At 34.3% G+C, this 14,125-nt stretch overlaps 2 protein-coding genes across 3 annotated transcripts; one reads left to right on the top strand and one right to left on the bottom strand.

Moving 5' to 3' along the window:
• Positions 1–10,390, top strand: vermilion (Tryptophan 2,3-dioxygenase vermilion). Its single transcript, XM_013316171.1, has 10 exons — positions 1–171; positions 3,240–3,412; positions 3,886–4,019; positions 6,480–6,602; positions 6,799–6,890; positions 7,526–7,670; positions 8,461–8,582; positions 8,956–9,083; positions 9,563–9,656; positions 10,182–10,390. Exons 1-10 carry the CDS (start codon positions 155–157, stop codon positions 10,351–10,353), a joined length of 1,200 nt encoding a protein of 399 aa, XP_013171625.1. The 5' UTR covers positions 1–154; the 3' UTR covers positions 10,354–10,390.
• Positions 10,391–10,946: 556 nt separating this feature from the next.
• Positions 10,947–14,125, bottom strand: LOC106120753 (aldose 1-epimerase). 2 transcript variants are annotated; one of them, XM_013316172.1, is made up of 6 exons: positions 14,041–14,125; positions 13,319–13,465; positions 12,757–12,975; positions 12,157–12,419; positions 11,691–11,850; positions 10,947–11,290 (listed from the first exon to the last, which is right to left on the bottom strand). In XM_013316172.1, exons 2-6 carry the CDS (start codon positions 13,445–13,447, stop codon positions 10,976–10,978), a joined length of 1,086 nt encoding a protein of 361 aa, XP_013171626.1. In that variant the 5' UTR covers positions 13,448–13,465; positions 14,041–14,125; the 3' UTR covers positions 10,947–10,975. The 2 variants fall into 2 exon arrangements, with proteins under 2 accessions (XP_013171626.1, XP_013171628.1); XM_013316174.1 differs by lacking the exon at positions 14,041–14,125 and adding an exon at positions 13,741–13,813.

The following is a 14,125-nucleotide window of genomic DNA, read 5'->3' as shown; positions in this document are numbered from 1 at the left end:
GGAATGATGAAATCTGAACCGCGTCGCGCGTCGTACTCGCACCAGTATCAATTAACCGCGCGCCGAGAGAGCGCGAACACAAATTCCGTGCCGCGTGTTAATTTCAAATTTGGAATACGTTTTTTTTTAATTTGACACATATCCAATTTGCAAAATGGCCTGCCCTATGAGGTATGTTTTTTTTTAATTAATTATAAAATAATTTATTCTTAATAGTTTTCTTTATCTAATGTTACTAAGGAATATCTTATTATAATATCGTTGAAAAGTTCTGGCTCTTAACTCGAAAATATTAAAAGTATTTTTAACAGCCTTCAAAAAGAAAGAGGTTTTCAATTTGTCTGTATATTTATTTTTATTTTTGTTGCTTCGTAACTCCATTCCTGGTTGTCCGATTATCATAATCCTTTTTTTTTCTCAAACAGGGTGGTCAAATTTTACTTTTCAACCAGTAATTTAGTCATAGCTGTATTAATAAGTTTGCCCTTCGATAATATTTAAAATTATAACTTTTATATCTTTGAAACTGTCCAACACTATTTCCTGGTAAGAAAAATTGTACGTATGATCTTTTTTTACATACATTTTTTGATCCTTACAGGATTAACGGCTGTACATATTATACATACACTTATACAAGTATGTAGATGTCAATACATCTTACTTCTTATCTTATTTATAAATGAAAAGGTTTGGATAGATATATGGATATTTGTTAGAAGGTATCTTCAAAACGGCTGCATGTATCTTGCAGAAATTTGTCATAGATGCAGAACATAGGAAGAACACATACGCTACTAATTATTTTTTTCGAATTCCGCGCGGATGTAATCGTAGGCGACAAATAGTAAAAGTATAAATTCAACCTAACAGTTTGGCACGCGACTAAAAAGCTGTCTTGAAACAAAACCAGTTCATCGGATACATAGTTAAATAATAATACTAACTTCTGAGTATGTGATTTGAGTTATGATTAGTAAAAAAAAAAAAAAGTTCTGGCCATTAATATTCACTTAACGTTGAAATTGCAAAGCCAAAGCGTTGATGTAAAAAATTATATTAATAACCAAAATACCATCATAAGTAAGATTGGAAGCCCTTGTATTTAAAAACAACGAATTTAAGGACATCTTACTACAGCTCTATGGTTTAATTAACTCTTAAGCAGTCCGTTTAGGATTATTAATATTTTGTCAAATTATTTGAGGTTATATTTTTTAAACATGAATCGATAAAAAGTGAAAGTTTTCAACATTGTTTAGAATGTACATGACAATTTAAATATAGACATTTGCAAACCTGTTTTACGAATATGTTATACAACACTATCGAAATTGTATGTCTCTTGCACAAACAACAATCACAGATAAGCATTTGCAATGCAAACAAACGAACAATAAGCAATATCTTTTCACTGAAACGTAAACGTAAAATAAATTGAACAACCAAAATATAGTACAGGGAAAACTACTGCTATTAGTATTAGTTATGTTCCTTTTCCTTTCCTGTTTTCTTTAGTAAAAGTAATGCTAAATAAAAGAAGGAAAAAGTAATGTCAGCGTGGTTGTCTATGGCCTAATCTGTCATAGCTTGGGTAGGCTTCGAGCCCCACGATTGGGACGTGCAAAGAGTATTACTTGGGGACGTACGTAGTACGTGGGGACGTGTATAAAAAATTGAGTGAAACTTTACGTATATGTCATATATAAATACGAAACAACTAAGATGTTTATTTCTTAACTCCAGCTTTCCAGTAAAGTTATATAAATTAATGTGAATAAAAATTCACCGTCAAACGTACAAGCAATTATACTTTCTCGCAAAACAACCTTTGTTTAAAATTAAATTCAATAAAAACATCTCTATTAATAACACTAATTATGCACAAAAATAGTATTTGTACTTGATTCGTATAATTAAATTAATTAAACTTTCGTGAGACATAATAAACTAAATATAAAAACGGTAAACGTACGTACTAATCCATGGTCATCATTTCAGAAGGGCCCCTAATGGGTTCGACAACAATTTTTTATAGTTTTATACCGTATTAACTCTCGCTCGCGACTCCGTCCGCGCGTTATTAAAAAAACTTAATAAATAGCCTATGTATTCTTCCAAACTATGTTCTACATCTATGCCTAATTCCAGCAAGATCTGTTGAGTCGTTCCGGAGATACCTTCAAATATCCATCCATCCAAACATTCGCATTTTTAATATTAGTAAGATAACTTTAACCATTTCTTGTACGAAACCAAATTGTAAGTTTCAAGCAGGTTTTTATTCTCATTGAATACAAATATTTATTGATGCGTGTTATCGTATCTTGTTCACAAAACCGGCTATGTGATACGTTTTTACAAATAAAATTAACTTCAAATACCTTTTCTCCTCACGTGTTTACGTATGCAATATACAGTACTAGCTGTCGCCCGCGACTCAGGCCGTGCAGAATTAAAAAAAAAACTTAGTAGCCTATGTGTTCTTCCCTGTCAAATTTCATCGTGATCCGTTGAGCCGTTCTTAAGATACCTTCAAACAAGCATCTATCCATCCCTCTAAACATTCGAATTTATAATATTAGTAAGATTGTAATATAAGTAAGATTGACTAATTCATTACCAGAGTAATGTAGGGTAGGATCATATCTTTCGCCCTTATAACTTCTTTGAAACAATATACTTACTAATCTCTTATTATTCGTATCCTTTGCACTGCTTATTGATTTTTAAAATCAACACATTGAATGCCGCTACGATTTTCACGTACCAAAATGAAGTAGCTGGCACTGAATGTGTTTATTAGCAAGACAACAAAAAATAGTTTGTAATAGTTATAATTTTGATGTTGATTTAGTTTATGCTGACATTTTGATTCATGCTTTGAAAACATTAACCTTTTGACTGCACGACAACAAGCATATCCTACTAAATAATATTTTATATCGGTTAAATCAGTGTCTCATTGATTTAGAGAAGTTGACCTACTTTTTGCGAAAAAAATATTGTGAAACTTAGCCATCTTAAGAGTAACAATAACAGTTAAAAATAATTACTTTTAGACATTATTAATTAGAATCCTTTAGCGCGAATGACGTACTTTCGTTACAAAGTCCAATGTCAGAATGAATAGTGTGGGGTCACAAACGTCGACATTTTAGTAAGGCTAGTGTTGGATCAATACAGTGGCTCATATTCGGATAAGACTTTTAATTCTATGTTTTTGATCTCTCACTCAGGTCAGTTATGGACGATTCAGGTGCTCAAGACGGAAGCCATCTTGGCAACGAGGCGGGCATGCTGTACGGAGAATACCTGATGCTGGATAAGCTGCTAACATCACAACGGATGCTAAGCGCGGAATCCTCGAAGCCAGTACACGATGAGCATCTGTTTATTGTTACTCACCAAGGTATGATCCTTGTCACACGCCGCCAATTGATCGGACGTTATGTAGGGGGTATATCATCATCATCATCATCATCATCATCATACTATCTATCTATCTATATACATCAAATAAATACTCAGGTCATCTGATATACATATCTCAATACATAACGACAAACTTGTCTGACACGATGAGTGACGTTTCTGCAGTTGGTTCTGTCAGAAAATATGATCTATACTTAGGGTAATACCACAAGAGATATAACATGGATACCGACAGAAGAGAACTACAGTCCGACAAGGATTTTGTGGCAGTTATTGACAGAGCGTGCTAATGAAATGTTTTACTTTAATTTCGCTAATGCCTACCGGGTGTTAAAATTCTGTCGCACTGTAGTTATAAACGCGTTGTGATGATAAAAGGTCGAGACAAAAATGGGCAACTAAAACTCTACTTTTCTATACTTCTACTAACCTACGTTTTTATATTTACAGCTTACGAACTATGGTTTAAGCAGATCATTTTCGAAGTGGATTCGGTTCGTGCTTTATTAGACGTGGAGGGATTGGACGAAGGGCACACCATGGAAATACTGAAAAGGCTCAACAGGGTTGTACTTATATTAAAGGTAAATTAACTTTCAATATCATACATTTTTATGAATACGTCATAATGTAAGCTACACCTGCATTTTGCGAACGAATTATATGTGCGAAATCAACCAATCCGCACTGGCCTGGCTAGATCATCAAAGGTTTATTGCCTAGCCCACGGTAGATGCATTTGTAACCTGAAATATAGCTAAGAGATCGTTGTCCATTATCAAATACGATAAGTTTATAGGTTAGGTTTTATTAGTTATATTTCTGTATAAGTCTATTGGCTGTATAAGTAGATTTGCACAAATAAATATTCGCGGCCGATGCACTCAAATGACGCTATTTATTCCAATTTCACATTGCATTTTGTCAAGGTTAACCAGGTCATCGGTAGCGGTTATAACTCGTATAATTACACTGATCACGGTATAATATTGTTTTGTTATAATATCGCTGCGTCAAAACCATTGACAAATTTAAAGATATGTGATTGGTGACGACAATTTTATTGCGTCATCCGCGGCCAATCAGAGGCCGTGAAGGTTAAATCGCGCCATTGAAGTTTTTATTATTATGAAATTGTTTTATAAACTTAAGGCCAAATATATAAGTACAATATTTATAGCCAATATTCAACCTCTGAAGCGATAATTATTTGCTTTAAATTGACTAAAAATAGCGCATACAATGAAACAGGAATACCGCAAAGTCGACTGTACTATTGAAAAATAAATTTACACGCCAACTCAAACTAAACCCCCGTCAAATTCAGAGTGGTATATCGTGGATTTCTGACACCAAAATGTCTGTATGTAAATAGTCCTTGTCTTTCATCTTGGACCAAACAGAGATAACAGTATGCATGAGATTCTGGACTTCAAAACCAACTGTTAATATTACAAAAACAAATGATCCAGGTTCTAGTGTTTACTCATTCCATTTCTTTTGAAAGACTTTTAGTTATAAATAAAATAAATATTTTTAGTTATTGCGCAGTGAAAACTCAATCCGAATGACCAAACTGCAATCATCAATTCCCTTGACTCATATCCAGTTGTATCTTGTTTGTATGAAGACCCGAATGTGTAGATATTAATTATCTAGTAGGCTGATTATTACGCGTTGACATGTGACCTCTTGATGATCTTTGAGGCCCGTCACCGGTTATATGTTGTTGTTAAATTATAAACATCGTTAGTTCATAACCTCACAAGAAAATGATTAAAAACCCAATCTAAATGTACTGGACTACAACAGAATATGCGACATTAATATTACCTGACTATTTAAAATATTATATATTTATTCTAACAATCTTACTAATATAATATTATAAATGCAAAAAGTTGGATTGATTTAACAGAAAAAAATAGCCAGAACGGCTCCGCAGATCACGTTGAAATTTGGCATAAGTTTTTTTTAGCCAACGGATTCACAGACTAACTCTAGTAAGATGATAAATCAACTAAGTTTACTATTTTACAGTAACATTTGGACAATATCAATACGTCAAACGTATTCCGTAGTGCGGCCTAAATTGATGCGTATTTCTTTTTTATTAATGTCTAGTATTTGAATGATTTTAAGGTTAAATGATAGTAAACTGTTCAATTCGAATAATTAAATTAATATACCATGGCAAATGAATCCAAGGGCATCCTAACTATAGAAATAAAAACTTTTTTTCATGCATAAAACGCATTCGCCCAGGCGCTTTTTTTAACGCCGCGTCAAAACTTACTAAAACTCTAAAATCAACTGAAATCACCCTTGTTTCCTTCGACTAGCTCAAAATGCAACACTGCGCATTCTTCCCACGCTAAAGTTACCTTTTTATGTTAGAATTCTAATAAACATAATTTTATGAGTCAAGAACGAAGGAAGTCGTAAATGTGTAAACCAATGAACCCTCCGGAATTTATTTACGATGCGTTCATTTAACACCACTATCTCTATTATAAAATATTCTAGACACTTTAACATTTTTGCCTGACTGGTAATGACATAAAATTAGGAGTGTAATTTACTGTAAGTATGTAGTTATGTTCCATTGTGACCAGAAGACTAAAAAAATTCGTATTCTTTTCTAAAGTATGACAAAACAGTCACACTAGTATCGCCAAGACATTGAGAGGAATGTAGAGAATGGAAAAAATTGAAGTAGATATGCTGAATGTACATTCTGCCAAAGATGTGGCATACTGGCTTGAACTTTTGCCTTTTTAATCATAAAAAGATATGTGAAAAATAGTGACAGAATAGCGCGGGAAGGTAACTACGAGATTTAGTCCCGAATAGTGAGCAAATGGCGCGCTTTCGTTACCAAGTGTCAGATTGATTAGGGCATACTAGTTACATTCTCTTAAAGGGCATAAGCGTTGATATTTTAATAAGGCTAGTGTCGAATTTTCTTCCTAATAGTTTATAGTCTTAATATCAAATCTCCTTTAAAACATATTTTATTCTAATAATCTACATAACATTTTCAGTTGCTAGTCGACCAAGTGATGATATTAGAGACAATGACGCCATTGGATTTTATGGACTTCAGACACTACCTACGCCCTGCTTCTGGTTTCCAGAGTTTACAGTTCCGACTCTTGGAGAACAAGGTAATTATAGTGCCATCTTTCGAGTGCGATATGAAACTTTGCTAAATCTTACTTATTACTCATATTATAAATGCGAAAGTTTGGATAGAATGATGGATGTTTGTTAAAAGATATCTCCAGAACGGCTGCGTGGATCTCACTGAAGATGTATAGTCCAGAAGAACACATAGGCTACTAAGTTTTTTTTTAATTCCAGCTGGGTCTAAAGCAAGCTCTCCGTGTTAAATACAACCAGAATTATCAAACGGTGTTCGGTGACGACCCTGAAGCTATGGAATCTCTACGCAAGTGAGTTGCAACTCACTTCCAATAACTGTGGCTCATATAAATTACGAACTCGGTCAGCCGTAACCATGGCATTGGCCGATTGATAAATGTAACTAGCATTTAATGTGTTAAGTGCCACTGACTTGTCTGGAGAGTACATTTTCATACTCAATGAGGCATGGAACGTATTAACCCATTTGTTACTAAGAAAATATTTTTTTTACTGTGTTGTGTACTAGAATCTTATAAAATTGACTTTCTGACGCTTTACGATTGATGCTAAGTAATTTACATATATTTGGAGGACAATCATAATCACATACTTAAACTTTTTAAAATACTACCTGGTTTTAAATGGATCTAGAAAGAAGGATAAGCGGGAGGAAGACAGGGGAAGTTAGAAAGGTACCCAAAAAGATAAGTAGTTCGAAAGCGAATTCCTTGATTGATGGATGGATAGATGTTTGATAAAAGGTATTTTTAAAACAACTAAACGAATCTCGATGAAATTTGGCACAGATATAGAACATAATCTAAAACAAACACATGCTACTTACTTAGTTCTTTTTTTAAATTCTGCGCAGACAAAGTCGAGGGCGACAGCTAGTTAATAATAATATTTGTTGCATTATAAAGAGGTAATTTTACAATATCAGATCAGAGGAAGAACCAGCTCTACTTGCGTTGATAGAGCGCTGGCTAGAGCGTACTCCGGGACTCAATACACACGGCTTTAACTTCTGGGGAAAGTTCCAGAATGCTGTTGACACCATGATCAAAGATGACATCAACGAGGCCATGGTATGGTTCTAATAAAAATCAATCTAATCTAATTAATTAATTTCTGTCTTAATTAATTCTAATTAATACAGTGGTAGAGCCCGCTTTAACATCTTCGCACGAATTGTCCCGGCTCGCCCGGTGAAATACCACGACCATACAAGACACGCGTCAAGTGGAAGCAATTCCAAGTACAGTCTGATGAGTGTGCGCCTCGGAGGCCTAATTTAGTCCTCTTTCCTTTCCCACCCTTTTTCTCATAATATAAGGAAAGAATGGGAAGTGGAAGTGGACTTTCTGGATGAAAGGATGCATGGGAAGGGAAAATATTTTCTTTCTGTGCATCCTCTCCTCTGGTGATTAAAGGTAGGCAACGCATATGCAATTGCGTATGTCTATGGGCAACGGTCACTTCGCTATTTCAGCGATTTCAGGTGGCCGCTCGCTCGTTACTTTAGTAGTTTAGGAGTTAGTAGTCATAGTAGTTAGTTGTTTGCTACGGTATATTTGCAGCTGACTGTACCACAAACTTATATCTAAAGTAGAATCTATAAAAATCAATCCTTAATCTACTGTTAAGATTACTAATCGTGGTTTTCTGAGATCAAATTTTTTATAAAAAAACACATCATCGCTATTATCTTTGACAAAACAGAGATAATAATGATTTAAACGGAAGTGTAGGTCTCAGAAGCCCACAGTAATATTGTCAACTAAACTCTCGTTTTTATGTCTGACCAAATTTTATAATTTGAATAATTTCTCTTCGTTTGGTACATTATGTTCGTAAGGTTGGTATTTACTCTTCCAGCTTGAACCAAACGAGATGGTTCGCAAACATCGTCTCCAGGACGCGGAGAATCGTAGAGAGATATACCGCTCTATCTTTGACCCATCAGTACATGATGCTCTGCGCTCTCGGGGGGAAAGAAGGTGAGGCAATATAGTAAAGAAAAACTGTAAAATATAGTGTACATGTATGTAATTTATGTTTTTGATAGACACCAGCAATCATTCCACAAATGAGCTGGTGTAAAACCACGACCACACAGAATACGGATCTCAAGTCTCAATTCCGCATTTCGTATGATGAGAGTGTGTTTCGGAGTCCTAATTTCAGTTCTTTTCTCCTTCCCACCGTTGTCTTATAAGAAAAATATGGGAAGGGAAAGTGGATTTGAGCAGTGAAGTGGGAAGGGGATATGTTGACGTCTTAATCGATTAAAGATAGGGAACTGGTCTGCAATTGGAGATGTCTAGGGACTATTCTAGTTAGTAGTTAGTTCTAGATGTTGTGTGTGTGCAGGCTGTCACACAGAGCGCTGCAAGGTGCCATCATGATCACATTCTACCGCGACGAGCCGCGCTTCTCTCAGCCGCATCAGCTGCTCACGCTGCTCATGGACATTGACAGCCTCATCACCAAGTGGCGTTGTACGTACTCTCATCATCTAATGTCATCATCATCATCTTGACAGATGTAATATTTCATATTAACAATTTTGTTGACTGTCAATTTGTGGGGAAGGATTGTCCAGTGACTTATCATACTGATATACCTGACGTTCCCTTTTAAGCCTTTTCTTATATAAGGGGAGATGAATTTGGTGGGAGAGGAGATGCATAGGAAGGAGAAGTATTCTATTTCTGTGCGTCCTCTCCTTCGATGATTAAAAATAGACAACGCATCTGCCCACAGGTAGCAGTTAGTTCGCTATTTTAGCGAATTCAGGTAGCCGCATACTCTTTTTCCAACTTGCAATACAAAAAAAATCTGATCGCTCGTCATTTTGGATAGTAGTCGTGGCCGCGTCAGTGGAAATATTATACAACTAGCCGTTTACTTGATATTGGAGCGTATTTTTGCTTTACCATTGTTAATTGTTAGGGAATTTATTGATTATTTTGTATAGATAACCACGTGATAATGGTGCAGCGGATGATTGGGTCTCAGCAACTTGGTACTGGTGGTTCATCTGGATATCAGTACCTCAGGTCTACGCTTAGGTGAGTATACTTCATCAAGACTTCATCTCTTTGTCTCTTTCACACAAACTATCCGTACTATACGTTCTTTTATATCATCATCAGCTCGCTATTTGTCCTTACCGAAGGTCTTGGAGCCTCTCCTAAGTTAGGTGTGACTAGCCATAGTCAACCATAGCCCAGTGCAGGTTGACTTCACACATATCTTTGAATTTCTTCTCCGATGCAGCTTGTACGAGTAATAAAGGTTTGCGATTTGAACCCAGGACCTATAGATTACAAGTCAACTGCTTAACCTCTGAGCCATCGACCTTCTTCTTTTATATTTATATAATAGCTGTCATTCGTGACTTCGTCCACGCGAAATAAAAAAAAACTTTGTAAGTAGCCTATGAGTTCTTCCAGACTATATTCTATATGTTTGCCGAATTTCATCGAGATCTATTCAGTCATTTCTGGTGATATCTAACATCCATCCATCCAAACATTCGCATTTTTTATATTAGTATAACTTAAAATTTAGTAATTTTATTTCTATAATTTCAGTGATCGTTACAAAGTATTCCTGGATCTATTCAACTTGTCTACATTTTTGTTACCTCGTTCTCTGATCCCACCACTCGATGACGGGATGAAGCGTAGTCTGAACCTCACATGGGGAGACAACATCAAGGAGAATGGTCAAAACGGTCAAAATGGCTTAGAAGCATCTTTATAACTTCAAAATTTAGTTAAATAAAATTAGATTTTATAACTATAAGTGTATTATTATAGCAAACTTTCACCAGAAACACTGACGCAACTAATTATTTGACTAAGGCGCTTTTTCCATTGGAAATGACGCGCGACCGCCATTTTGAAACCGTTATTATTGTTTTCAAATGTCTTGGCGGCTCAAGGTCATTGCGCAGTCCCCCCCCCCGCGCGCAACCCGCTCTTCGATACACCGATGTGTTCCGATTCGCATGAACTTACGAGCCGCCAAGATATTTGAAAAATATTATACAATCTTTTAATCGTATTGGGTCAAATAGTAAATTTAAAAATTATGTAGAAATTAAAAATATGTTTGAAAGTATTTTTAATTAAATATTATTTGGGTTTAATCCAGTATTTTTTTGTTAATTATGGAATAAAATAAATAAAAAAAATCCTTGTCAACTTAATTTATTTTGTTTCCCTTTTCACTAATATACAAATATAAATGATTTTCATTTTATTACAATAAAAATTATATGTTTTAAAAACATTCAAAATAGACAATTAATATCTTTGAAATATAATCATAATTACATTACTTAATATTGAAAAATTAGTTAACAATAGAAACTTTTTAAATTTTAAGCAGTAACCACTTGAGGAAAATTATATTTTTCCCTACCAAATTTATACGTAACTTTATGTACATAAATATCTCCTGGCTTCAGGACAGGAGATGGGAAATTAAGATGATGAATAGCATCCGGATAATTCTGTGTCTCCAAACAGAAGGCACCGTGTCTTCTATACCCAACTCCGGACTTCCCCACTAGAGCCTCCTGGTCAGGGAACGGCAGGAAATTGGCTGTGTACAGCTGAACTCCTGGCTGGTCACTGTACACCTCTAAGTAACGTCCTGATCTCGCATGACTTACTCGAGATACGAAGTTCAATTCCTTTGGAGAAATAATATGTCACCGTAAAATTTAGTAAAATGCAAAAACTACAATTTAATTTAGTACATTTATTAGGCCTAGACAAATTACAATATGGCGTTAATTTACTATGTTACTAAAATTATATAATAGATGCGAATGTATAGATGGATGGATGGATGTTTGATGCTATCTCCAGAACGGCTGAACGAATCTCTGTGAAATTTGGCATACATATAGAACATAATCTGGAAGAACGAATAGCATACTTAATTTTTTTTTAATTCCGCGCGGGTGGAAATGCAGAAGTTAGAAACACAACTTGTACTAAACATATCGGTCCTATCATTTAAAAAAAAACTTTTGTAAAGAAATTTCGATAGTAACCAAATTAGTTAAATCAATATGTGAATTAACTCACCTTATTTCCATATGTATTAATACAGAAATTGTCATCAAACAAGTTTTGTCCTTGCTTCATCGCATCACCGAGACGTACTGGAATACGAAGATCGAACGGTGTACCACCGACGTTAACAAAACCACCGGTTGGTATCGACTGAGGAGTGGTCTCTGTAATTCTAAACAAATTACAAAAAATAAACGAAAAAACTCTGGTAATCGTAAAATGATTCTTAGCAAATTTATGAACTTCTATATACTTTTAGACATTATTAGTTCCTATGCCGCGAATGGCGCGCTTTTATTACAAAGTCAAGTGTCAGAATGATTAGTGAGGGGACATAGACGTTGACATTTTAGTAAGGCTAGTGCTGCCAGTACACCGGTACGCTGTCGGATTTTCTTCCGAAAGCGCGCCATTTGCGCGAAATAATTCTAATTATAATTATAATGTCTAAAAATAGTTTTCTTTATAAAACACTCACTTATCAGCATTTATCGATATCACATGGTTATAAATTTCTTCAGCACCAGCATCATGACCAGCTAAATTAAAGTACGAATGATTTGTTAAATTTATAACGGTTTTCTTTGTTGAGGTCGCGATAAACTGGACATGAATGACGTCATCATCCGTTACGTCATAAATGACGTTAGTTAACAAGTCGCCAGGATATCCCTCTTCACCGTCTTTTGATAGATAACTGAATGTCACTTTAGATCCGTCTACGACTGAATTCCAGTTAACCTAAAATTGTTTATACTTCAAAAGTAAGTACATCTTTTTAAGTCTATCTTCTTATTAAAGTTTAACGTTACGAAATAAAAGTACGGTCCTATCTTACGTATCTTTTAGAATGTTTTTATCTTTATAACTTGTTTTAATTTAAAATTCCATGCTATATTGTGTGTAATGTGTAATGTAATATAATACAAATAAATGTATATAAAAGTTACAAAAAAAAACTAAAAAAATTAAAACAAAAGATCAATTTCTGTTTGGAATAATATTAAAATTCCTGAAAATTAAACTTAAAACATTTTTAACAAAATAATAAAAAAAAACTAAGTAACGAGTTACAAACCTTATCAAAACCAACCAATCCTCCGTGTAAATGATCGTGATCTGAAACGTTCTTTGCTAATTGGTATTCAGCGCCATCTATCTGAAAATTAGCGCCTCTTATTCTGTTTGCACATCTACCCACAGTCGCTCCAAGGTACGGCTCATTTCTCTCCACATACCCACTAAGATCATCAAATCCAAGTACCACGTCATTTAATTCACCTACTTTGTCAGGTACCTGAAATATTCCAGTAAAATCCAGATTCAGCCAAAAATATTTTATATTTAATTGGACCTTTACAACATTTCGCAATTATTTACGATTTAACTTACGGCATAGTAATATTTAAATCTGTATTTATATTAAACTAACTGTCGCCCGCGACTCTGCGAGGAATTAAAAAAAAACTTAATTAAAGGCTTATGTGTTCTTCCAGACTGTGTTCTACATATATGCCGAATGCCAGCAAGATCCATACAGTAGTTCTGGAGATACTTTCAAACATCCATCCATCTAAACATTCGTATTTATAATATTAGCAAGATCTTGTCGAAACACTATAAAGTTGTTTTATACTCACCAAAATAGACTGAATGTTAGCACCATATGAAATGACGGACACTTTGAATCCGCTCTTGGTTTGCCATGTGTACTTCTTTACTGTTTCGTTTTTAAACGTACCGAAGTCCTGCTCCAATAGGTGAACCATAATTATATTCTACGTAGACTAAAAAAAATAATCATAGAGCAAAGCAATCTTAATATGTTTTTAGACTGATTTTTAATAAATTATTCTCTTGTTTAATTTTTTTTTAATTATAACAGTGAGATTTATCCAAATACATATTAAGTTTACTATAAATGATAACAGATGGCGTTGTAATTATTTTGTAATTAATTAACTAAAATATACTATACTCTTGTTATGTACGTATTTAAAATCTTTACTAAATATTGTAAAAAAATTTCGACATTAAAATAACTAAAGGTAAATTACGTTACCTGTACGCAAATATAGACTATTTAACACAGCAAAGAAGTTACTTAAACCAATATGTATAAAATCTACACTGTACTGTAAACGCTGAACGTAATACCGAGCTGTAAAATTACAAAACAAGCTTTGTACGTACTATCTTCAATTAAATTCACAACAATTGAAATGTTATCGTACATTTAAATTAAATATATCAGTGTTTACAACAATTATAATTGCCTCTTTATATTATCTTTACATATTAAAGAGCACTTGTGATAAAAATAATTTCAAAGCAATTAAACAATAAACGAAATTAAACTTACGATTGCGCGCGCAGCCCCTACCACGACCAATCTACAACTGACGTTTGATAATGTGTCAAAACAATTTATAGGTTATGATAGTCAC

The sequence above is a fragment of the Papilio xuthus genome, unplaced genomic scaffold, assembly GCF_000836235.2.
Source record: "Papilio xuthus unplaced genomic scaffold, Pxut_1.1 DF826949.1, whole genome shotgun sequence".
Taxonomy (NCBI): Eukaryota; Metazoa; Arthropoda; class Insecta; order Lepidoptera; family Papilionidae; genus Papilio; species Papilio xuthus.
Note: the sequence above shows the minus strand (reverse complement) of the source record. Positions and strands in the feature narration are given on the sequence as shown.

Coding starts and splice junctions, on each gene's coding strand:
- vermilion (XM_013316171.1), top strand. Junction 6,603..6,798: donor TCCGACTCTTGGAGAACAAG/GTAATTATAGTG, acceptor TTTTAATTCCAG/CTGGGTCTAAAGCAAGCTCT. Junction 9,657..10,181: donor TACCTCAGGTCTACGCTTAG/GTGAGTATACTT, acceptor CTATAATTTCAG/TGATCGTTACAAAGTATTCC.
- LOC106120753 (XM_013316172.1), bottom strand. CDS start 13,447: ATGGTTCACCTATTGGAGCAGGACTTCGGTACGTTTAAAAACGAAACA. Junction 12,976..13,318: donor CTAACATTCAGTCTATTTTG/GTGAGTATAAAA, acceptor GGAATATTTCAG/GTACCTGACAAAGTAGGTGA. Junction 11,851..12,156: donor ATATCGATAAATGCTGATAA/GTGAGTGTTTTA, acceptor TAATTTGTTTAG/AATTACAGAGACCACTCCTC.